Source organism: Numenius arquata, chromosome 15 (genome assembly GCF_964106895.1).
Source record: "Numenius arquata chromosome 15, bNumArq3.hap1.1, whole genome shotgun sequence".
NCBI lineage: Eukaryota > Metazoa > Chordata > Aves > Charadriiformes > Scolopacidae > Numenius > Numenius arquata.
The window spans coordinates 4,916,712-4,943,076 of record NC_133590.1 but is presented as its reverse complement, the minus strand read 5'-3'; the positions used below and the strand labels follow the sequence as shown (position 1 = coordinate 4,943,076).

Genomic DNA, 26,365 nt, shown 5'->3' with positions numbered 1-26,365 from the left:
GTTCCAGCCAGCTCAGAGAAAATACAGGTAAGGAGTCCTTGCTTTATTCAGAATCCCAGAACAAAGTGCTCTGATCTGTTTCATGCAAGAGGTTGGATAACTCTTTGAAGATGCCTTTGAACTTAAAAAGTTCCCTCTCTCCCAGGGTTGTTAAACTCAGATCCCGGCCTGTTCTTGCACCAACTTTACTCCACTAATTTCACCAGTCTTTCCCAGCACCTTCAGCACTCCTGGGAGGAATACACACACAACTTCTCTGTAACCTGACCAGGGCTACACCACTCCCCAGAGAAGCAGATTTGCCTACTGTCCTATCTGACCTCCCAGGCTATAGCTTGGGACCATCTCTCATTGCTATAACCCCTGCCACTACCGGTAAGAGTTTGGCTCCATCATCTGTTTGCCACATGATGCACGGACACTCTATCTGGGTCTGTGACCATCAGCAAAACCAACAAAACAGCACCATGCCTTCATGCAACATGACACGCTTAGCTATACAGTGCTGCACTGCACACCATGCACTTGAGGATCTCCATGCTCCCCTTTCTGCTATCACATTTTTAAAAAGTTAAGAGCTGCTATACTTACGTCATTATCTGGGTCTCTATGCCAGGGTCTACAAGGGATCCATCCACAAAAAGTGGTGTTGATGTGAAACTGTATTTACTCCAGGATCTTCCTTCATCAAAACTCACCCTGGGATAGAAGCAGACAAGATTTATACACATAAAAAGACTTACTCTAGAGCAACTGCAGCAATTAAATGTTGGCTAAGGTCTGCAAGCTCTAGCAGCTAGATTTATAGACAAGCACCAATCTTTGCCATTTCCCAGCCCACTGATTCATGCTCTTGGTGTACTTTGAAAGATCAAAGCCTTAGAAAGTATAAACACCAACAATAAGGACATGGATATACTTGATCCAGCTGTACACCGGACCTCAAGGGATCAAGGGGCATTGCCAAGTCCTGTTTCTGGATCTGCAGCAGCACCTCACACGAGGCATCACTCACACCATAAGCAGTCCTGGCCTGAACGCATGAAAACTGCTGTCAACACCACTGGACATTTCGACCTATGCATAGCACTAGCTACAACCCCTCTAGCCCTATGAATTCTTCTTTACATGCCATCTCAGAGGGGTCTCCATTTTACAGCGAGGTGGAAGGAGGCGGCCAAACTGAACCACGGTCAGCAGTTAGTCTGGGTGCTCTTTGTCTGCTACAGTTGTAAAGCAAAATTGTATGGTGGTTAAAATTAAAGCATTTCCCTTCTTAGAGGCTGAGAGTGTTCACACTGTCAGTGACAAGCCAGGGTAATTCACTGTCTTTCGATCATCTGTCCCTACCCACAATCACCATGTGCCTTACTTTCTGTTTTTATCAAAGAGCACGTGTATCCCAACCCAGCTGACAGGGTCTTGGTTGACTTAAAGTTAGTGTTAGATTAGCAGAGGAGGGTGAACAAACCCCGCTCTCAGCTACACCCCAGCAACCTCTCTATCACTGACAACTGCAAAGGAGTAAGTGAATGAACAGTCTACCTGACCACACCAGTAGATGGACTGGGTCAGGACTCTGGTGGCCCTTCCCAGCCTCCCTCATGACACACACCACTGCCCCACAGTCCATGGCCCAGGAGCCCTGTTGACACCACAGGAGTGCCAGGCTCCAGCTCTGCTATAGCGCTGCCCAGCCATGGCCTGAAGCTCAGGCTGATGTCCCAGCCTCAGCCCATCCCTGTCCCCTCTGAGCTGCCTGATGGCCAGGGCCAGGGCTGTCCCTGGCTACCCCACTCCCAGCTGGGGTGGTGGGATGGGCCCTGGCTGCAAGATCCTGCCCTGCTGTTTCAGGGACCTTGGCTGGCTCCCGGCTTCCCAGCCCTCACGTCACCCTGAGAGCCTGTTCCCACGACTGTAGAAAACAGCCAGAGGAGTTTGTGCACACCCAGCTGCTACTGCAGCAGAAAAGACAGGCAACTTGCAGGCTGTCAGCATCCAGCTCCCACAGCTGATGCCCATGAACAGCTCTGAAAGCAGCCAAGTTTCCCTCTGACACCAGACTCTCCAACACAACTGCTCCCGCACAACTTCTGCCCAGGATTTCAGCTCCAAATTACACCAGCAAAGGAAGAACAAATAGAGAAGCACAAAGGTTTATTGGCTATAAACTTATTTGATCCTCTCCCAGCAGGGTCGTTACAGAGTTCTCTGTAATTCTGCAAGGTACCTGGGCTGTGAAGGCTGACAGATTACTCTCGATGGACATTACCAAAGAGACAACCATGGCACAAACTTCTTTGAACAGCAGGAAACACTTCTCATTTTAAACTGAGCGTAAAAAAGAAGTTTGCCTTATTTTCCAGGCAAAGAAAGTTTTGGGGAGGATGCGTGTCTGTGTGTTCGCACATGCCTGAGCATCTGGACTTGTCTCAGAGGGTCTTGCTGGAACCTGAATGCTCCCCACTCCAATTAGGTAGCATCAGGGACACTAGCTGAGATGCCACCAAAGAACCAGGAGGCCAGTGTAATATGTATTACAAAGAATGGGTTACACCAACCTCAGATCTCTAGTGTGGAAAGCCAAGGCTTGCAGTCACCACTCCCTAAGTATCTGCCTCTCACAGCACCTCAGCAAAACACCTTCACCTGACTCACAATGAACATCTGCCAGCACAGGAAGCTGACTATAGACCAAAGTCAGAAAGCTGGGAGTACAACAGCATACAAGAAGCTTATCTGCCCTAAATCTATTTATTTAAATGTATGTATCTTCCCATACACCTGTGCATTTGTATGCTGTTCTGCTTGCATGCTTATCTATCTAAATAGCATTTCAATTTCTGGGCAACAGTATGCTTCATTAGCTTAGCTAAAGTTCTCTTGGCTTTTCAATTATCCGCCTCTCTTTTCTCCAGGATGAAACTTATTGTACAATGTCTCAGCCTGAGAACTAATAGATATACACGTACCCTTTAATCTATTCCATTCCTGCCCATGAAACAGGTGCCTACTGAAGCAATATGAAGGAAATTCCAAAGCCCCTAAGGGTACAATTTTGGAGGAAACCTGTTGGAGCTTATTGATAACAGCTCTAAATCACTAGTCATTTAATGGAGCGGGTGGAGCATTCATAGTACTGCACATGCCATTTCCTGAGACCTAGTGGAAGGGGAGGACATCTGAGAGGAAGCTCTGCAAAGCAAAGGTGAACTGGGTTCTCAGCTTCTATGGACGTTCAACCTGTGACCAAATCTTGCCCAACATCTAAGTACAGGCACTTGGTATGTAATGTGCTTTTTACATCCAAAGAGTCTTCACAATTAAAACAGTTAAACTGGGTTGAATAATACAGTAATAAGTGGTTAATACATGACTTAGAGCTCTTTCAATAAGTGGCTCCCCTTTCATTCTTCCAGAGCTCAACTTGCCACAGCCTGACGTGCTTACTGTTGGTGACACCTACCCTTGGCTAACACACACTTCTCCTGCATTGGCTTATACTTGGTTTGGTCTAAAGACTTCAACATGGTCTTGATGTCCTCTTTCCTGAGGGCACTTCAGGTCTGACTACTGAGTTACCTATCAGAGGCAAATGTTTCAGCAACACATCCTAACCACAGACAGAAAAGTGGAGCCTGCTGGAAGCATCGTTATGGGTCAGCCCTGTTACTACTCTCATATGTCCAGTTATGGAGGCTGTTACCCAGAGGATGCCCTGGCTCAGTATGGCCACGTATATTAAGTTATGACTGCAACAAGCTTGTTTATGACAAAACAAACAACCTCCTTCCTGAACAGTAGAAAGCAAGACGAAGATCACAACCCTCATTTTGCATGTAATGACTTAATTGTAATCCCACGCGGAGGCATCGACATCATAGCGAACACTTGGTTCCCCTATCCTGGAAAAATTACAAAGCCTTAGGAATACAAGCCAATACATCCTGTGATTAACAATCCACTATAACACCAAAACTAAAGCAGTAATTTCTTTAGCTCAGGTGGTAAAGAAATGTGCTAAAATGCAACATATTCAAACTTTAATAGAAACCTATGTTGCAGTCACCCCAGAGTCATCTGTCAGGTCAGGAATATAAAGTCCAGAAGCTTTTCACATTGAAAAAGTAGCCATTAATGTTCTTAAGGTACATCTCTGGACCATTAGCTTCTGATGGTTAAAGACAGCCTGTCTTGAGGTCTCCAGCTTCTGAATGACTGTAATTTAACTGAAGGATTTTGTACAATAATGACTTAGGTAGAGGAGACCTTAACACCTCATCACTGCTGCCAGACACAGTTGCTCTCTTTTTCTATTTGACTGAAGGCCTCATTTCCTGTTCTGCATGAAGAGCATGAGATAGACATGTGCTTAGCACCATCAAGCTGAGAGATGACTCAATCTTGCAGACAGGAACACAAATCTTGTCTCTGAAAGCTATTTCTAACTAATTCACTTCCAAACAACATTAGAAGCTGGGTAGGTCAGTTCATTCACCATGCCCCTCTTTCACTCAAGACTAGAGCCTGAAGGTGATGCTAATACACACATTTCCTGTAAACAAGGTTAGTTCTGAATTTCAGAATGCCTCTCTCCAATGCTTAGCTGGTGCAGGAGTGAGAGGGGCAAAGGCTAAGGAGAGGATAATTTTGAGCGGTATCTTTAGTGCTTAGACTGTTATAACCCATTTATAGCAAAATAGTATCTTCAGCCCATTTTGCCTTATTTCATCTCCAACTCTATTCAGTTGCCACCACTGTATCTCTGGAAATCGATAGTGGAATACTATAGGAGACAGCGATGTTAGCAACATATCTCTATTGTCCTTATCAACATCTACTTCCCTTTGTTCTCCCTCCTTCCCTTTATCTTACCAGTTTAATACTAAATTCTGTAAACAAACAGCAGAAGTGAGAGACATCCTCTCAGAAATACCTGAAGCACAAAGGATGACTTCTTACTCAGTATATATGTGTCTGTAGCAAAGAAACCCCACCTCAAGTCTCATAGTACATTACTCGTGCAAACAGTAATTCACATATGTGTGAGATTATGCATATAACCATTATATTTATAAAATGGTACAATAATCATTATAGTAATCAACAAAACAAAAAAGACGGTAAAATGCAGATAAAAATTATCTCATTTGTTCATTTTGTAGACACTAGCAGATACTGACCAGGTGATGAAAGACGTATTAGCACGACTGTCAGCTTATCCCCATCAGAAAACCTTCTCAAAGTAACAATTTTCCTTACCACATGTGCCGAATGGGCACTGACGTGTGTTTCATGGCCACTAATGCTCCTCCCCAGTCCAGAAACCACACATTGTATTCCTCCTCGAAGATCTGCAAACAAATTAGGTAGTGCATGAGCGCTCCACCTCACTGGGAACGGAAGATTCAGAAGAAGAATAGAAAAAGGCTCTATGCATTCCTTCAGTCTGCAAAACATACCTGTCTCCAGGAATTTCCACCATCAGAAGAGATGAACACACCAACATCAGTGTAGGAAAGCTCAGAGCCAATATTGCCTGCAACACAAGCATCAGACATTCTTGTATGTATGAACACAGAACTGCATTCTTCCAAAAACCCAAAATTACTTGGTCTGACCAGTCCTTTTTTGCTGTTCTTGACTCTATTCTCATCTGAAAACAACACCATGGTCAGGTGGCAAGATTCATTTATAAGAGCTGTGCCATTTGAAAATTCCCACTGGGGAGAAACAGTACTATCAGCTTATTTTCCCAACAGAAAGCATCGCCCATAATTGCAAGGCATTAAAGGCAGGCTTATTCTAGGCAAGGACCTACTTACTCATAAATCTGGTTATGAAACCCCATGCCCATTTGGTGCATACAAATAATCAGAACGGCAGCAGAATAGTAGCCACTGTCTCTGGCTACCAAATATTTCATTCCATACACATTTTTACTCTGAACTTGTAGTCTTTGTGTTCTGGCTGGTGAGTTGCATCTCTGTGATTTGCCAGTCTTCATCAAGGTTAAGGAATTACCTCTGTCTCTACTTCTTGTGTAAAGGAAAGCACCTAAAGGGAAGTTATACCACTGAGTATAGAGGTGCAACCCAGGCCCCACTGAAGCCCACGATTATGGGGCTAGAAAGTTTACTCAAGATCCTGTCAAAATCTTCAAATACATCACTGACCTCAGAACCTGCAGTCAAATAAACAAAGCTTCTTCCTAGGTTTCCTAACCATCTGCAACTAATGAGGACTGAGATGTAATGAAATATAAGTTCCATTTGAAGGAAATCTTGTCAGTTTAGGTACGAACCTCACCTGTGAGCAGAAACAGTTCAGAGAATTAAGGTGGGTCAAATGACTTTGTGGCAGAGAGGTAGAGACCAGATTGAGCAGCATTCTAGACAATGTTGATTGTTCTCATTGGCCTAGCTGTCTCGAATCGTGAGTTTAAACTTACTGGTTACTTGGTACAGTCTTTAATTTTAAGCTTGTAATTTCCATTATAATGGAAACTGTTCTGCTGATAGCCTTCCAGGGTAAACTACTCTGCCTCTACCACGTGTTAAGGAATGGATATGTCACACATGAAAGCAACGTAAAGAAAAGCTCAAACATGGACCTCAACCATACATAGAGAAAGCACAGCAGAATATCATTTGGAGACACTACCTCAAAGCTTGAAATATTTTTCGGGTTTTTTTCCTAGGTCCCTCATCTGAGACAGCAGAGAGAACCTCAGATCTTACAGTGATACATCCTAAGACTTACAGAGTAAATAATGAGATTGGACTAAATCCCCAGCCCCCTGGAGCCTCCGAGCATCCACCAATAGTCGCAAGAAAGAAATGCCCAATATCTGAAAAACTTGCACGTGCTGTGAATAGACCTTATTAGCTTATTCTCCACATTGCCTTGAGGTCAGCATCTTGCTTCTGCTTCAAGAGTTAAAATTTCCACAAGCACCAGGCTCACTGAACAATGTACACCTGTTGTAAATTATTTTGTTCTCACCTCCCCACTTCCAAAAGCACTCAAGGAAAAGCTGCCACAGTCACCCAGGAACTGGTTTTTCTGCTGATGTGTCAACAGTACCTTCAATCAGTGCTAGGTGGGATTCTGGTGGTATGAACGTCTTTCCCATAGGAAGCAGGTGGATGTAACACCAACAGATACTCCATCCAAAGGCCTCCCAATGATAATGGCCCACAGACACCATATTGTGGTCAAAGCCATGACTTCTTTATTCAAAGCCCATTAATTCTTTACCCAGTGAGCCCCTCTTATACCTTCCAAATGAGACTGTTTTTAAAGCAGGTGTCATTTCCATGCAAGGAAGGGAGAACTAATATTTTTTTTTCAAAAATAGCAAAGGGAGAGGTGGCAATCTTATACATCTGTAGCATCAACAAGAGCATAATAAAAACACACTAATGAAAATGTTAATTGAATTTCTGACATTTAATGTTGGAAAATGAGAATTTGAAAGCCAGATGCAGGCTGGGTTTTTTTCTACTCGTCACCATCATAGAATCCAACTAGCCACATTGTTGTCACAAAGCTCTTTCAAAAAATAACATTTCTAGCTCAGGGAAGCAGGACAATTGAAAGAAGGCGTTTCCATCAGTGCTCAGGGTGTAGGAAACGTCACACTGTCCATCTACCTAATCCTCTTCCCTGACACCAGCAAGAATTACCAACTGCTTTACATGAAAGTACAAGAAAAACTTGCTGTGGACAACCATGTAGAACAACAGTCTACAGGGACATCCAGGTTCATGAGCATAAATTTACTGTGTCAGTCAAAAGTCTGTTTAGCTCAGTGTCTTATCATGAGTGGAAGTCCTCAAGAATTAGAAACTGATGTAAAGGCAGAGGTGTAAGTTTTGTATCATCATATTTTAAATATCAAAACTGGAAAACTGACTTTCCAAAGGGGGATTTTCAGATTGTGCCAAGGAAAGAGAGTAAAAGGGTGAGATTCTATTGCTGTCACTTCTGTCTGTTTTTCTGTGCAAACCTGTTCCATTATTTTCTTCATTCTCTCCATCTAGTTTCTTTCAGCTACATGGATTCAAATCCCACCAAACATAACTAACTCCCAAACAAGTCAAGAGGATTTGGCAGCTGTGCAATTAGACTCTAAAACATCATTCTTCCTTTTGCAAGAATCTAACCTCTGCCCTCACATCAAGAGTCCGAGTTTCCCATCATTGCTGGAAATGTACCACTGTAAATCAAAGAGTAAGACACAGAAAGTTTAGCAGCCAACGCCTGTGAGAATAAGTTGCAATGCTTATCCTGGAACACATTCGCCAACGTGGTGAGATGTTCCTGTTGTTGTGAAACTGGTAAGTAGAAACAGATGTGTATATTCCCCACAGGTTAAGCTTTTTATTGTACAAAGCAGTAAGGCAGAAATTATATTCTGCCTTTTAAAGGTTAATTGTTAGACTGGGAAAGCATTCATTCCATGCACTGGCAGCTTGGAAAGAACCTCATTTACCAACAAATTAGATCAACGCCTAGAATCTCACTGTTCTGCTGCCTCTATATGCTTCCTAAAATGTTAAAAAAAAAAGGCTCTGCAATCACAGCATCATGAGTAGGGCTTGCTCCTAAGCGTCCATCTAGCAAGTGTGACCCTTCAGGAGTGATGACTCCATTTGGTGATGCATAGGAACATCTGGAGGTTTAAACTGAATTATCTTGCCCCATTTGGCCTGGATCAGTGCACTGGCATGTCCCTTGTATGAGATAAAAATGTCATGAAGGGAACCTGTCTCTCAGACTCTGGCTTAGTCTGGCAGACACATGGAAGCACAGAAAGACATGAGAATGGAAATGGCTGGAAGAAATAGTGTAAATTGATATAGGCAATATGCTGACATGACACACTCGTAAGCCACCGCTAAGCTGAACAAGGCAAAGGAGATAAAATGAGCCTTAGAAAGAATGGGTAAGCTATTTGGACGTATTTGAGCACATGTAGAAGCCTCCCCGTGAAAAGACAGGACAGCCTACATACTTCAGAGGCCAGCTTTCAATAACACCAGCCATTCAGAGAGCTCTTTGTTAGCCCAGAAGCTCCCACAGAGCTGAGGTAGTGCTGGATGTGGTTGGTAGCCCCATCCACCCAGATCAGGTTGTATGTTGTATGCACACAGGGCCTGTAATTGTTATCAGATTAATTGCAGTGGGTCAGCCATTGCCTCCATGAAGCACAGTAGCAGGTTGCCATTAAAACATCACAACCTGGCAAAGCACTACTTTGCAGAACAACCCATAACAACAATGACCCATGCAGTGTTGATGAAGTGCTGCTAGTCTAGGAGCAACACAGTGTTGGAAGTAGGTGCCATGCACAAGACAGGTACTCATGAAGTCCAGGCTTCACCCAACAGGCTTTGTGACAACTTTGTGTTTGCCACTCAATGGTGCAACGTATTGATACCTCCCAGGAGCGTAGCCTTGATTATAGGCCCTGTTCTCATTCATGGGTACTCCAGCAAATGGGTAGACACATACATCAGTGTAAAGAAGTCAAGTGAGAGGAGTTAGCAATAGCAGTTGGTAATAACCCCCTTGCAGGTGTGGGCAGAGCAACAAATATCCAACATTATTACCCTTTTTGAAGTCAGGGGCCACATACCTTCTCCTAGCCTACAGCATATGGGAATTAATGTGAATTAGCTCAGCACTTGCTGAAACAGAGCTGAAAGCTTTTACATCAACAGGAAACACCTCGTATGCTCTCAGGCTCCCAATGAGGCACGGGTGAGCGGTGAGAAGCACTTATGTTTTTACCTGTTGCCACCAGCAGCCCAGGAGCTGTCTCTTTGCTGGAAATGCTTCCTGAAGTATATGGATTCTCTGAGAGTTGCAGATGTAAGTGCAGTGAACAAAAGGGCTGTTGACAGGAAACAAAGAAAAGGCAGAAGCTTTAATATACAAGTTAAATATCAGAAGAACCCTTGGCAACTACACACAGATGCTCTGATCCTTCTGAAAATGACCCCTGTGCTCTTAGCACTGTTACAAATAGCAGCATATGTTCATTTTCTGAATAAGCACCATAAAATTAGCTGAGAGCAAGAGAAGCAGGAATGCTGCATTACAAGCAAGCATGTCTGCGTTTGCTTTTACCAACAATCTGATCTAGAGCACTTTTTCCCAGAAACTTATTCTGACTTAAGTTCCACAAAAAAAAGTCAAGAAAGATGGTCAGAATTTTCCCTTAAAAGCTATGAAGCTATAGAAAAAGAAATCTACTTAATTCAATTAACACTCAGCAGGTCCAGAGAAAAAACACAGGGAGAGAGATTAACCAGTGATACATCAGAGAAATAACACTCCTTTGAGACGTGGGGGCTACAGCCTACTATAAAGTGGCTATCCACAGAATTTGCTGAATTATGGCAGTAAGCCCAACCCAAAATTCTCATCTGTAAACTCTGCCCCATTTTGGAGCACCTGGACTCTGCAGTTCTCTGACTGACAAGAATCCTTCCCACCCAGTTTCACTGGATGATTTGTTAACCCTGGGACAAAAATAAGCAGCTCTGAAGGAGTCAACTGTGTTTGGGAAAGGGTCTGCCACTCACCAGCTGGCAAACTACAGGATCCCCTCTTAGATCGGTGTCGGGTGCCTGCAGCAAACGCCAGTCTCTGCCCTTGTTGTAGGTAATGAAAGTCTTGATTCGGTCATCTATTTTCCTGTTAGCCAGGAATATGCCTTTGATCCCTGCTACCTAGGAAAAATGGAGAGAGATGAAAAAATACACCGGAAGAACAGGCCAAAAGCAAGGCCCATCTGAGTGCTCTTAGGAGTGGAACGTCACTGAAAAAGCAATAACGTCATCTCAATCCGGCCTTAGAAGACTGTGAATGGCATTACAAGTACATCTTAATGTTGCTCGCTCAGATGAAAGGCCTCATGGAGTCTCTCTCTGGAAGAAAAAGACAAGGATGTCCGCAGAACAAATCCCTAGGGAACAGCCCACTTCTGGATTTCCTTGAGTGCTTGCAGACAGGTTGATGATGGGCTTGCAGGTACAGCATGACCTGTGTCACACATGAGCTCTGAGAGCCCAGGGACGTGGTCTGCCCCACTCCCTCCCCAGATTGCCATAACATGGGGGACAGCAGGTCACACCAGAAGCGGTGTGGGATCTTTATCTTTTTGTGTTGGTCTTTTTTTTTTTTCTTTTACACAAAAGATGGAAATCCCAAATATGCTGAAAAACTGATGTTTTGCAAACTTGATTTTTTCACTTCCCTTCCACTCCCAAATTCTGTCAAAATCAACCCAGTTGTTCCAAATGTTTTGATTTTTGTCAGCAGAACACATTCCAGCAGAATACTGTCCTGTCAAAACGTGCCCAAGATTTTTTGTTGAGTCTGGTCTCTGTTGCACAGCTGTGAAAGTGAGACAAGAAGAAGGAACTTGCTGCAAATCTGCAACTTCGTGGCAACAGCCAGGATGCAAACCCTTCTACCCTAAAGCCCCCTGAGTGACACTGCCCTTTGAACGAGTCTGTGAAAATCTTGATCGGCATTATCCGTGGGCAAATGGCACCTATAAACTTTTGCTTGTATTCATAAATTGCTCAGAGCTCACAAAGGTGGAATCCATATTCCCTACCTTTGAGCAGGTGTCTCAATCTATTCAAGGGGAAAAACAGTATTTTGAATCCTTCTCTAGACGTCTACATTAGGCTGAGAGGGATAATGGAATGCCCTTTTGGAATGCCACACAGCTAACCAGTCATTGACTTGAAAGCAACCAGTTGTCACACCTATAGCAGAATGCGCTGCATCTATTCCAACATGAGTCTGCTCAGCATCAAATCCAGTAAATGACTCTGGGCTGATCCAAAAACAAATTAAGATCCTGCAAGGCTGGTAAGGGATTTACACTCGCTTGAACTAGCAGGCAGTTGCTGTTCTTTATAGGGTGACCTTTACTACATACCTCATAAAGGTCAATGATGATATTTCCCTCCAGTCCTCGACTGCTTTTCACGTTTTCCAAGGCCAGGGTGAAGTACACCCCTCGGGTGTCCGAGATATACAGGTTGTACGTATCGTTCTGGTTCCACTCTTGTACAGCTGCAAACACCTGATTCTCATCTGTGCTGATAATATGCATGTCCTGTTAAAAGAAGACAAAAGGCCTATTACTGAGGATCTCTGTATTTCTTTGCCCTTTGGGACATGTAGTAATTACCATGACTTATGAAAGAATGGAGATGGAGCATGAATTATAGGTATGTTAAACAATTTTCTGTTAGAGCGAGCCAATAAATTACCACCATTGTGACTTTTCTGCATTTCATTTTTTTTTAATGATCACCAGCTGGGCAAAGGGTTTTTGCTTTCTTCATTTTTGGTAGCTTCAAGGAATTTCATCCAGATTCATTTTTTATTTATAAATTTGAAAGTCAGTTTTATCACTCATGGAAGATTCACAACTTTGGGGTCTGGAGTCCTCATAGTCACTAAGCATGGTGTAGCACCAGGCTTAAAGCAGTGACAATTTCCATCCACATGCTGAACTACTGGTCTTGTGCTTCCAACTGGTAAGGAACCAGTTTCAAAAAAACTGGGAGTTCATTGGTATAGGTACAGGGATCAGTTTGAGCTAATGCTGGTAGTGATTTTTAATAACAAATTTTCTATTGAGAGTTTGTCTGAGATCTATTGTCCCGGCTATGTACAGGATATCAAAAAATCCACCCACTACCCATTGTTGGATTACTGCTGCTGACTAAGATATGAAGGTCCAGCGACGGTTTTCCTATTTAGTTTTAATACCAAAGAGATTTGACAGTGCATTTTCTCAGTATTCTTTTAAAGCACATTCATGGAAATGATTTCCAGGGTGGTAATGAGTATTGAAGCACTTCATCCTTGCCACCATTGTTGAACAAACTAACACTGGTTCAGCTAGAAGCAAAATCACTGTGGTTATGTGGGACTTCATTTATCTATTTGTATCATCTATTTAAAATTTCCCCAGGGTGCCAAGGAGCCTTGATTAATTTCTTGCACTGTTTCTGCATCAAGAAACCATAATTCTGGAAGTCTCCCAAAGGACGGAGTGCCCTGATTTTTGGGAATAATATCTGAGGGAAAATCAGCTCAATATCCCCATCCTGCCTAGAAGCCAACTTAATCTTCTGTGTGAGGTATCTGGATGAAAAGTTGGGGTTGATTAGATGGGGGTATTTCTAATAGACCTAACATAGCCTATCAGCATGGGATGGGGAGGAAAAAAACCAACATTTGAGGGTCTGATTCTGTACCAGTGAGTGCAATTGGTGGGACATTTGCCATTTCCCTCAATGAAGGAAGATTAAATCAGGAAGTTTGTTCTTGTCCAACAGCTCTAATTCCGTAAAGATTAAGTACATACCCAACCTATTCCAGCAGTGTGAAAATAAAGCAAAACACCCAATGACTTCAATCTGTTTTGACCAGTTGCAGTGGAAAAATTGCATTACCCTATTGCCAGCTTCACATATGTACAAATCCAGCAGAGTTCATTAATCTACAGCTGACAGGATAGTTATTTCTGTACAGCAAAACTGTTCTAGGGACAAAAGGCAGCATAAACAAGCCTCTTTTACATGGCTAGAAGACTTTGCCATGACACCTACCTTTAAAGTACTTTCAATTTTTAAATGACAAAAGTATCCCTGATTTTATACTATGAACCAATTCCAAACTAAGGCCACCACCAAATCTGTCTTATAACAGGCCAGCAACCTGTGACAGCATCAGTCAGTAAAGCAGGACAATCTTAGGGCAGTCATTCTCTCTATCCACTTGACTTTTTAATGAGGGGTAGATTTCAAGGCCAATCCATAAGGTGAGACCATAAATAATGTTTTTCTCCTGAAAAATGGCAGCAGGATTTACAAAAACTGGTGTGTGGTCAGACATTCTGAAACCCACACCACCACCATGGAACGGCAAACAAAAGAAACTACAACTGTGCTGTCAATACACTGTGGATCAACCCAAATGGGAAGAAGTTGAGGTGCAATACTGGGAATTCGAGATGCAAATTTCTCACAGCTATTAACTTTTCACATAAAAATTAAAGCAAATATGCCGTATCTGCTAGACAGCAGATATCCCATAGTCCATCAGAAGGGTAGATCCAGCCCACAAAGCAAATCTAGCCAACTATCTTACAATTATCCCACCAAAATTTTCACTTGTGGAAGGAAGGGAAGGCCATTACTGTTGATTATGAGCCCTCGATGACAGTACCCCCAACAGCCACTCTGAGGCTCCGAAGAGCAGCAGTGATCTCAGCTCCCCATCAGGCTACCCAGAAACTTGTAGCCAGCCAAGGCAATGGAAAGTCTGGTCCCTTCTCTTCTGAGCAATCCCAAAAAATGACTACACTATGGAATTTGAGCATAATTCCAGCGACATGTTCTCCTTGCTGAGCCTTGCACTGTTTGATCTGATAGAAAGCTAAAGCCTAAGAAGATAAATCCAGGCACAGTTGTATGAGAAGTACTAACTTCCCTCAGCTCCCAGCGCTGTCAGCCAGTGTTAATCTTAGGCCATCTCAGTCATCTCCTAAGCAGCATCACACAGTGGTTCTGTGTGTCCAAAGTATCAATAAGGCACAATTTTTAGGGAGCCTACTCCACTTCCATGACTTCTTGGCAAAGTCCAGCCACAGAATGGGGACAGTGGAGCTGCTATACCCTGTGCTTCTCTGATTGTATGGAGACTGCAGTAATGCTCAGCATCCTAACCATCGTCCAGGACCCTCAGTGTCACAGCCAGGTTTACAGAGAAATCATTAATAGAGAACAGAGTAGGACTGGGGAAAGTTCATAGAAGACTAATCAAGGAGAAGTTGGTTTGAGCTCTATTTTCTGAGGTACTTGTTCATTCCCATTTGCTCTTTACAAAGGAAAAAAAAAAAAAACTCTTCTCCCTAAAATCCTCACTAATCAAAGGCAGGGAAGGGTAAAGATGCCAAATCTGTATTTAAGAAAGATCATTCAAGTAGCACAACAAATGGAACTCCCCAGAGAGGAACGAACTGATGTGCTTCACCACTGGGTGGGCTGGGCTATTCAAGATATTACATGTCTGTGTTCATAAACGGTGTACTCACCTTCGGAAGAGAGTATTTGGGCAATTTAATCTGTGCGAAAGGCTCCCGTCTGTATGACACATAGTAATTTGCTCTTCCACCAGTTGTCACCTGTGGAAACACCAAAGAAAGTGAATGATGATCCTTCCAAGACACCCATGCTGACGCCTCTAAGAGGGTCTGACAACCTTTCTTTCAGATATCTTTTCTATGACCTGCACAGTTGTCCCTAAAAGCATCTGTATAACTCCAAAGAAATGCCAGACTTGAGAGAGTTGGAACATTATTTAAAAATGTGCTATTGAACTTTCCATTCTGTCTCATGCTTCAAATCCAGCAGGATTTTAACATCTGAGGAAAAACATCTGAGAAAAGTTTAAGGTCTTGAGTGGAAGAAAGAAGATGATCTGGTTCCATCACGTGGTTCCATCATAACTACCTTAGGCAAGACATTTAAAGTCTCTGTGCTTCTGTTCCTCTCCTGTAAGAAGGAGATAACACCTCTTTTTTTTTTTTCGCTGCTGCTTCTCAGCCTTGTCTGTTTGCACTATAAGTCACTTGAGGTTGTCTTCCAACAACCTTTTACAGTGACTAACTGGAGAGATCCACACCAGCACCCTTTCATGCAAACAGTAAATGCAATGAATGTGCTCTCGGAAAGTTGGAGCTCAGTTTGTAGATGCTCCTTGCCGCTATAAAACTCGTTTCTCTGAAATCATACTGTCTCTGGAAGAGGATGCTGAGGGGAACTGATAGACATCCAAATCTGCAGTTTTATGGACTGAACAAGCTGTAAAGGCTACACATAAATGCCATGCATCAATAAGATCTAGCCCTGATAATTTGTAAAATATGGGATTTTAAACCTGTCACTAGTCACTTACTCTTGCTGTGGGTGTTCCTTCTGGCACCATTTCAGGCCTGGCTACAACAAGGCTTACATCAGTGAATTTCCTATATTCTGCTGTTTTGGCAGTCTTCCAGGTTTTAAGATAAAACAATACAAAAAGCACTTCTCTATTATATGGAATGTCATTTGTTGGCTTCTTAAGTTTCGAATAAAGCTAACAGAAAGGTCCTAGATTCTCTCCTAGATACATTCCCTTTGATCTGACAGTGATATTTCAGAATAAGCATACATGGAATATTGCTATAGCATCAATTATATTCTCAGTAATGATATTACCTCTAGATAGCGGCTTTATTCCCTAGAGAAGCTAGTCATTCAAAGGACCCGATATTACTGGCCATGAAATTTGATAACTAATCAACTCAGATAAGGCTTTTCTATTGAAGAACTGGAAATAAAGGAAGATTTAGAAATAGGACAGGCTTCTACGCTAAGACAAGCATTGCCCAAAGGATTCCACACTTCTAGGTCATATTACCTAAATATCACAGGGAATCTTTAAATATCCCCTCTTCTCTTGGTGATATTTCTGACCTCTAGTGCAAAATTCAAATTCTCAAATAACGTAACTCTGCCACACGAACTCATTTTACACCTCTCCCGATTTCAGCATCAGATCATTATTTGTAGCAGAGTCCTGATAGGACCGAATGTGTGCAGTGACTACTTGGTAAAGACCCTGGGTTCAATATCCACCTCTTCTGATGGGCTGAGACATGGTCATCAACTAGTCTTTAAGATTAAGACATGAATATTTACACAATTTCTAAATACTGTGATGACTAATTAACATTGGGAACAGTCCAACAATCTTCAAGTTAATCACATGAGAATAGAGTGACAGAAATATCAAGGGGTGATTAAACTCCCCCCTTTGTGCCAAGACAGGATCTACTCCAAGTCAACTCAAAAGATTCTACATAGTTTTTTGGCTTTATGCCACCGCAAGATGGTACCTGGAGGGTTGGGGTTTTTTTTTGTTTTGGATTTTTTATTTGCTTGTTTGTTTTTTAAGGCAGAAAGGTAAGGTTTCAAACACTGTTCAAGTTCACTATGCATTAGACAAACTCTCTTTCGGTCCTCTACCTGGACTAGGTCACCTTGACAAAGGTTTAGAAATAGAAATGTTTGTGGTCTGTGGTCTTTCTGAGCCAGTTAATATGAAGCCACCCACAACCCTGCTGGCAAGAGTTGTGTGGAGCTTTTCCCAGCCAGGACCTCATCTTTGCATGATTTACATGCACGGTTATAACAGTTCCAAAAAATGATCAAGCATTCAATAAAGTTTTGGCAAGCACTGTGGCAGAGAATGAATTTTGGAAGGCCCAACTTAATTTATTTTGATGAACTTTTACTTTTCCTATGAGCAAATTCTCCAACACTGTAAATCCCAGGGATTATGATAGTGTTTTGCCCTCTAATGCCTCCTTTTAGTTCACATTTGATGAATGTCACCCAATTATTTGCTGTGAGCTCATCTGTCATGCTCAGTACAGAATTAGCTGGGTTTGTCTTTTTCCTCCTCCTTTGTTAATGACTGGCTCATTAATCTGTTTTTCTGGATTTCTATTTTATGTGTTTAATTGGGCTTCTGGCCAGTGGAAATTATTCCTTTGGACAAATGTGTTTGTCATTAAACACATCTGTCTTTCCTAACCCGTGTTCTTTCTTCCTCCCTCCATTCACGATCTGCTACCTTTCTTAATACTTCCACATTTTGTTACAAGAGAAAAGTCTGTTCTCACATCAGTTGACACTTAAGAGAAACATGAGAAGTTTCTCTTTAAAAGCCCTGAAAGTTTCAGTATGCTGGCTCATTCCCTGTCCTGATCTGCAATAGGACACAGCTTATCAAACACAGAAGATACAAATATTTAAGAACAAGGATGCAGAGAATTATAGAAAATTTGCCTTGGAATCCATTCATCTCAATAATTTCTGTGAGGTGCCTAGAAACACACGAAGTCATTCCTCATGTTAATGATTTAATATGATTCTTAAGAACAGTTTTTCTTTTTCTTTTTTTCTTTCTTCCTTTCTTTTTTTTTTTCCCATTTAGACAGATGTTCTACTTAACCAAAAAAACATACAAAAAGAGTTTGGAAAGCAAGCAAAATGAGTTAGGAAGTCCCAGAACACAAATACACCCTAGATGATGTCAGGAACTGCAGACCACAGTGTACCAGGCTTCCTTCTCACCTTCCTGGCTAGCTGATGCTGGGACTCAATTTGCAATGTAAGGCAGGTATTGCTGCAAGAAATATGGAAATACTAAATCTCCGAAATGAACCTGGGCTAAGCAAGACCCCACCTGCCTCCTGCTGCTCAAAGACCTCGCAGAAAGCCTAAAGGAACATGCACGGATGCTGACAATAAAATAGCATATATTAGCAGCACAGTCTTGGTGAAGAAACAGTGACAGCGTGCAAATAGCAGACACTTCCTAAACTAATGGTTAAAAGAGAACAGAGGGCTCTTTTCTACATAATTTATCAGCCTAGATGGTTTACAACATTAACTATCGCTTGTCCTGCACAGTTATTGGAGCAGGTCATCTACTTTTTACACTGTTGATAATGTTCAAAGCAAAAGAGAATTGGCAATAGCACAGATCAACCCACAACGACCAGACATATTTAGACCTTTGTGGTTCCTGTAATTTACCTCCCACTTCAAGCATAGTAAATGGCGATTCAGTCCATTACAAAACCAAATTTTAAACTTACTTGTTAATTGTAACTCTTTTGATGTTATATGCAATAAACCCCCCACTTTCTTCCTGGGGTGACTTCCTTTGCTTGTACAGTTCCCTCCTTCCCAGTACCATAAAATGAGTTGGAAAAGTCAGAAGTTAAGAAACACTGCATCAGTATTGTAACAGCATCCTGGATCTGTGTTCTCTACCTCCTCAGGGTGCCCTGGCATCCCTCTCGCTGCTGTAACCTTAGTTACCCTTCCTCCTTCTTGTGGACATAAAATCTCCTAAAGCAAATTGTGGATTAAAGCATGGAGGAGCAATGACACATTAAGCAGGCAGGCTGCTCCACTCACCCCTTCAGCAAGGGATTTTGGTGTTCTTCAGAGCCAGCTACTGTCTAGGCCTTGCACAAGTTTGCCAGCATAAGGATCGAAAAGTTGCGCCTCCTCACCAAAATCTAACCCCCAAAATCTAACCCCAATGCTAACAAGAGATTCAGAAGATGAGGAAGAACACATCCGCACAAGCCTAGTGTAATGTTCTTCCTTCTTGATTATCCACCATGGCCAGGACAAACCATCTTCCAGGTATTTCTGTGTACTGAGGCTCTCTACTGCCCGAGCATAAATCACATCATGAGAGGTACCATCTAGTCTGAATTATCTCCATGTGGTTTTCATTAATATCACCCCTTCTGCACAGTCATTAAAGCAATATGCAATTGCCCGAGCATGAGGAGATATGTCTCTCTATGCTGCAGAGACATACAGATTAGTGTTTCTGTGCACAAAGCACCCTCGAGCTGCTTGGTAAATTCAGCAGGTTTTGAAAACATACCACTTTTTAGAGCGTCAGACCCATCAGCGAAAATTTGCTAAAAAAAAAAGGAACATTTATTATACTGGCCCAATCCCTGTTCTCTTTCCTCTCCCCTCAGAGCTATGATGGCACAGCCATAGGACAGAGCAATCTTGCATGAAAATACTGGAATTGTTTCAAAAGCAATTCCTGCAGAAAATGTGCATGGTTACACCAAAACGTGAACCATGTTAGAGCTGCAAATGCACAGAAACCAGCTTAAGAGAGGAGCGTAACTGTACACGTTAAATCTCCTTATGAAGGATTTCAGAGGAAATGTATGAGTCTACCAAGGTAATCCTTCACATCTTCAGCTACAGACACTGCTGATAAATCAGAGAACACGAGGAGAGGGGAGAGAGTGATAAAAGAAAGCACAGCACAAAAAGCTCTACAAACAAAATAAATATAGATAAATAAAGGAACACATTAATAATTTTTTACCAACAGGTATTTAGGTTCAAGTTCCAAATCTGATATTTGGCATAGCAAAGATGAAGCAGTGGTAGAACTGGATGAAAAGCACCCAGCAGTGAATAGGAGAGTAGCTAACTACTTACTGAGAGTCTTGCTATAAGAGATTTTTAACTAGCACCTGGGATGTGCTTTCTTTCATCTGTATGGATTAATTTCCCCCACTGGAGCGTTGTCCAGCATTTTAAATAGGGGCAAGGGGAGATCAGCTGTAGCAGGCATTATTCACCAGTAAAACAGGTGTAATCATGTTCATCATTTAAATGCCTTCATCCTATTAGTTTCATAATAAGCTTTTAATGATTTCTTCAATAAAAGACTCAAAGACCAAACCCTACAAGTTGAAGAGTGCTCCATTGTCCCGCCAAGCCGTTTTCTCTACCATCGATCGCAAAGATAAAAATCAATCGTAGCTAAGCAGGGTGAAGTTAAAAATAAATTGCATGGATTGATTTCTGTTAAGACCTTTGGCTCCAAGTTAAAAAATGGAGGAAAGAAATTTATATTTGAACATGGTGTATTTAGCTTCTATGAAAATAAAGAGAAGGCTCTAGACCAGGAAATCAAAGTTTAATTTCTCCCCTCTTATCTCGTTTCACTGCTGAGAAGTGTCACATTAAAAAAAAATAAAAATCTTTTTCTTTTCTTTATTCCTGGGGAGATTTACCCCTTATTTAAGTTATTAAATTGACATCTTGATAACTGAGGTCAGGAATCCATATGAATTGGCATAATCTCAGCTGTGGCTGTTGGTTGAAGTCTACTCACCTGATAATTGACTTCGATTCAGCAAATATACTCATTTAGACTAGCCTTAAATACCCAATAAAATTGAAACATACACTCATGTGCTAATATACATAAGCACTTTCAGGTTTTCCTAAACAACCACAGTTATAACCAGTAATAGCAATAAGCTACTTCTCTGAGCTAAGCTTAGACATATTTTGCTTATAGGATTAGGAACTTTTTTCTCCCCTCTATTAAATCTCAAAGAGAAATGTCCCCCCACCCCAAATCTAAGGCTATAAATAATAAATATTTTTCTTTTTACTGAGCCTGAAAAAAAAGGTTCTCATAAACATAGCCATTTTCCATCAAATGACGTCAGCTGAAATTTTTGGACACACTCTGATGAGACTCCAGGCACCCACAAAAGGCAATATTATCCAGAGGTTCTATAAGAAGCTATCAGTGATTGTGGGTGAAAACTGACATCTGCGTATGTTTAAAGGAGACTTTCTGATGCAAAAGACGACTGAATTTGTTCAACAGATTTTGGCAGAAGTGTTTGCTCCTCTGAGCCAGAGGAATTATTCAGATGAGTATTGTAAGAGTCCCACTTAGCTGCACCACTCAACATCTGGAGAAATTCTGGGTTTGCTCATTCTCACTCATGCTAGTGAGCAGGGATGCTGCCCTGCTGTGCAACTCTCTGAATTAAGCAAAAGTCTCCTAAGTGCAACATTACTTCAGAGGGTGAAAGAGGGCCAGACACATGATCAAAGAAGAGCATTTCAACTTAAACTTTTCACTTTCCACATGGAATTCCCACCACCTCTAAGAACTGCAGATGCTCCCATGCTGCTACATGTGCAAGCTATGAGTAATCACTGTCCCCTGCTCCTAAATGCCGATGCCACAGATCCCATCTCATTCAGGAGGATTATAAACCACAGACAAGACTCACCCTATTCTCTTCCCAGCTCCCCTCAGACTCCTTCCCTCCTTCATCACATCAACCTCAAAAAAAAGGGGCAATCACCAGAGCAGCTTAGCTTTTTGGACATGAGACCATCATATGTTCCAGCACAACCTGACCTGAAGGAACCTGGATTCAGGAGAGAGCTGTACAGTTCCAGGGTTGCCAGGAGACTGAATCACAAATGAAATGGCACAGAAAGCTGCCAAGAAAGCTTCCCAAGAGGAGAAATGGCAGGAGGGCCAGGTGAAAGACGAGACCCTCTTATGAATTTCAGTCTGCACTTAAACACCTTGATAAATTATTCCACGGGAGTGGGGAAGGGAAGGGGCACCCATGTTCCCTCTATTTAAAGGCTTTGGAAAGCGATAATGTACTGTCTCTCAGTATGCCTCTCTGGTTAACGGCACAAAGAACTTCCCATTTAGAGTGGAAACAGAGCAGGATTTGAAGAAAAAAGCCAGCACTTTTCAATCAAAACTTGCAGGTGTCGTTCCTTGTCCTTATGGGGTTAGACAACCAGCCAAAGGCAGATCTGAGAGTGTTCACCTCCAAATGCATTTATTTGGCCTCCTAGAAAAAACAAGCATCATGCCCGAATTCAAACCAGGTATTGGCTTCTAAATCTCTGAGGAGTCTTCCCTGACCAGTAACTTTGCCACTGCTATGCAACATGCTGAAATCCCGAGCTACATTTGAGATCGACTTCAGCTGCGCTCTGTTGGGATAGCAGAGTCCGCACCATCCCAGAGAAAAATAAAGACATAAAAAACAATCAAGATAGGTATTGATCCTGCATCCACACATCTCTGCACTGACTTACAGCCAGTTCCAATCAAAAAGGCCAAAGTTACCCTGGGGGTCTCCAAGCACTGACAGAGACAGAAGGTTAAGGGAAGAATGGGGACAGTGTTGACTGGATGCTGAACTAGACTGGTGTGACCTCTGGGAGTAAAGCCACACACTGTAGGGTTTACACAAGGAAAACACAAGATTTATAGGGGGAGGAAACATACTTTATGAGACCTACGTATATAGCTGGGGAAAAAAAGAACAATTTTCAGAGACCAAATCCCTCCTCAAATCCCTTAGGATCTCATGAGTATACCCAAAAGCTCATCTGTCCCTTTTCTAACTCTATCAATTCCAATCCATAAAAAAATACTATCTCTCCCTGTAAACTTTGTCTCACATCCTTAGGCCACCAATGCTATAGCAGCGGTACTGCCAGCGGTCTTCATGCCACACATTCTGAAGAGTTTCATCGTTGTTATTGTCCCTCTCCTGATACCTAGGATTCAGTATGAAAATACAGTCCTTAACATGGGTCTGCACCAGCGCACTGGGAATGTCATCAGTCCCCCCCAGCAGCCAGGCTGGTCCAACGCAGGACTCCAGCTACCCAGCAGAACCACTGAGCTACTGCACCTCAGACAGCTTGCACATAACCTGTGGGTAACGGAACAACTACATTAACTTAGCAATAATTAGCTCCCTACGGCAGCTGTAGGTCAGTCCACAAGAATGTTGCTTTCTGCAGAAACCACTGTCCCAGAGCAAAGGCGATTTCCAATGAACACGCTGCCGAATTCATACCTCCTTGAGTTCTCATACCACCACAAATAAGCAACACTGTACCGAGACTTTTTTTGGCCCAGATTGTCCTCACTCCCTGCAATAAGTGACAACATTTGCTCATGCTTTGTTGCATTTTCAGTGGAAAAGTTTCATCTGCTGGCGAGGAAACATACACAGATCATTCATGCTCTTTAGTCTTTAAAGAACAAAGTAGCACTGATGTTATTTCTTTACTTATAGGAAAATAAGTTTTTCTCCATGCTTTCTCACTCAAAACAGAATTTCCTGAAAAATAATCCCCATTTTCGTTAAAGCCTATTGCATGTTAGACTCTTTTCAGCAGCCTGAGCAATTCCATTAGAAACCCTGATACAAGACTTGCTTGAAAAAATATTTTCCCCAGGATTCTCTGTGTGATTTATTTTTACCATAGAAATTCTCCAGAATATCAACACACCGGATTCATACATAAAACAAAAGACTATCTGTCGTGGCATGCCTGACTCCTGGGTCTTATAACGTAGGTTCTGCACAGGAGAATACTGTGGCAGTTCAGGTAATTGTCAGGAAGTCAAAGCTTAGAGGCAGTTGCAGGTTATCTTTGCACCTAAGTTTAGAAAGTGATGCTATCTCAGCAGCGAGTACTCAAAGGCATCAATAAGGAAAGGTGTGATACAGCTATAGAGAATGGCATGTTACAGCTGTAGAGAAAGCATGGGCTCCACTACTGCACAGCCATATCATTGAACACAACTGACACTGACCTTAATGGCAAAGTTGGACATCAAATTAGCTCCTTTTTGGTACCATAAATAAATTCAGACATATTCCAAGGATTTCTTACAAATAAATGACCTGCTTTGCAAGCTGTATTTATTTTAAGTATTAACCACGAGAGAAGATGATGATACTGCCTCCTGGTTACATCAGAGCAATCTTGTGAACTGAATGAAAACTTATACACACAACAGAGGGCAGAATTTTCTCTAAATTTATGCAAAATTATCTAATCTTAGTGATGTGCTAGGCATCCTTAAATAACTATTGATCAATCAAATAGAAAGTCAATCAATAAATTCAGAGTGATCACCTACTGTTTTATTCATAAGAATTCTTCTTGCTCTCTCTTAGTAGCTATTTCTTCCTTCCTTCTTCATTAGCTTTTACATGTTTCATCATGTGCTATGTTATTTAGCTCCTTTGCCTGGTAACCAGTCCCAGTCTTTTGAAAATCTTTTCATGGGCAAGTTTTTCTCAAGTATAGGATCATTCTCATTTTCTTTCTTTGCACTGCAATTCTGCAACATCCTTGCAGAAGAGCAGCACAACAGCATTCCACATGATAAGGAATCATTGATTTATAATGGCACTATAACATTTTCCATTTTCTTCTTTCCCCTACCCATTATGCACCATAGCATTCCATTTGCTTTGAGTGCATAGTTACACAGGTTCATGCTTCCTAAGGATCTTAAAAATACAGGCCAGCTCATCAACTTGATTAGACTGGATATTCACTAGTAAATAACTGTATGCAGATAATCTAAAATGTTGATGTCAATAGCTGGGATTCATCTTCCCTAATTTTAGTTGTCAAAAAGTTAGGACTCTTCTCTAAGCTATACTTAAGTTCCTTCTGAGAAAGGCGTATTCAGAGAGAGACCTATCTCATCCTGCAATAGGTGCAATAGGAGAAGACAAATTGCCTCTGAAGATTTTGATTTCTCCACTCACTCTAGAGGAACACAGATACTGGTTTCGATTAAAATCTATTGTTTTCATGACAAAAGTTAAAAGAAACGAGTTCCTCTGTCTACTCCAAGACATTACTTCTGATTTGCTCCAGCACAGGCAGATCAGAACACATGCACACATCCTTCATGCAGCTACTAAACCTCACCAGGTTCTTAACATTTAATTTGATATTTATTTATTCATCTCTGTCTAATATTTGAAATTCAAAAGAGCTGGCTCCCGTATTTCTGTCCAAGATTATCCAGACAGAATGATATGCATGAGATATTGCACACACCATCAATCTGACACATCCCATAATAGGCAGCCACATCACATGGCTTGTGAGACTAATACATCCAGGACGTATCAGCCCTCCTACATATGCACTGAGCAAACGCTCTGCGTAGCCCATCGACCATATGCCGGACACGGTGGATTTAACACACCTTCAGCTCGGGGAGGTGTGTGTTGTGAATCTGAAGTGTCTGCCTGTTACTCGAGTACTACAGGGACTCAATCCATGCCCAGTTTGTGCAGCCGCTTACGACAGGCTGCTGGACAGGCAGGAATCCTGCAAGTGTGATCCAAAAAAGAGGGAAAGCGACAGGCAACCTGTGAAAGGGAGAATCTGCTGCCCAAAGCAGCAGCAATGTTCAGTGTGTACATTTAACTTTCTTTTTTTTTTAAAGTGTGGTTATATGATTTGCACTCCAACCACCCATTAAGCGACAATAAAACATTGCAAAGGATAGCCAAGGCACTTGAAGTATTACATACACATACATGCATGTGTTTGTATACACACACACACACTTCTTTTTAATTTGAAGCAATTAACAGCTATTAGCTTGAGCCGCTTCCTGCTAATTTGAGGCAGAGGAATGTGCACACCAGGCTTCCTGAGGATTCCTGAGGATGTCCTCACTGCAAGTCCAAGTTTCTAGACAGAGCAGCCTTGTTTTAACACCGGTGGGAGCTGTGGAATGACAAATGTCTGTAAGGCCTCATAGCATGAGGCCTTAAAGAATTAGATGTTCCACAATACCCTCAGCCACAGCCATAAACCACCAGGTTAAGAGAGTCTCTTACGCGTGACTTGCTAAGTTGGAAAAGCTACATTCTCAGTGTTTTCTAGCAGCAAGTCTCCCCATGATGCCGAAGTGGGAGCCGGCTGGTTTCCATGGGGGAATGAGGGGAGCTGTGATTTCCATAGCAATTGGTCATCTCCAGAGTAGCAGAATGCCCTACTCCCAGGAGAAGTCGTCTGCCAATGTTACTCAAGTGCACACA

The 26,365-nt window shown here is 42.1% G+C and overlaps 1 protein-coding gene across 1 annotated transcript in view; it reads right to left on the bottom strand.

Annotated features, from left to right (window-relative positions):
* Nucleotides 1-26,365, bottom strand: part of SORCS3 (sortilin related VPS10 domain containing receptor 3) — a 313,553-nt gene that overhangs the window by 54,948 nt on the left and 232,240 nt on the right. Inside the window, exons 8-14 of the mRNA XM_074159130.1 lie at nucleotides 15,140-15,229; nucleotides 11,966-12,145; nucleotides 10,596-10,742; nucleotides 9,799-9,901; nucleotides 5,463-5,539; nucleotides 5,263-5,354; nucleotides 592-699 (exon numbers count right to left, since the gene is read on the bottom strand). Of these exons, the coding sequence (XP_074015231.1) occupies nucleotides 592-699; nucleotides 5,263-5,354; nucleotides 5,463-5,539; nucleotides 9,799-9,901; nucleotides 10,596-10,742; nucleotides 11,966-12,145; nucleotides 15,140-15,229 (797 nt within the window). The remainder of the gene's footprint in view (nucleotides 1-591; nucleotides 700-5,262; nucleotides 5,355-5,462; nucleotides 5,540-9,798; nucleotides 9,902-10,595; nucleotides 10,743-11,965; nucleotides 12,146-15,139; nucleotides 15,230-26,365) is intronic.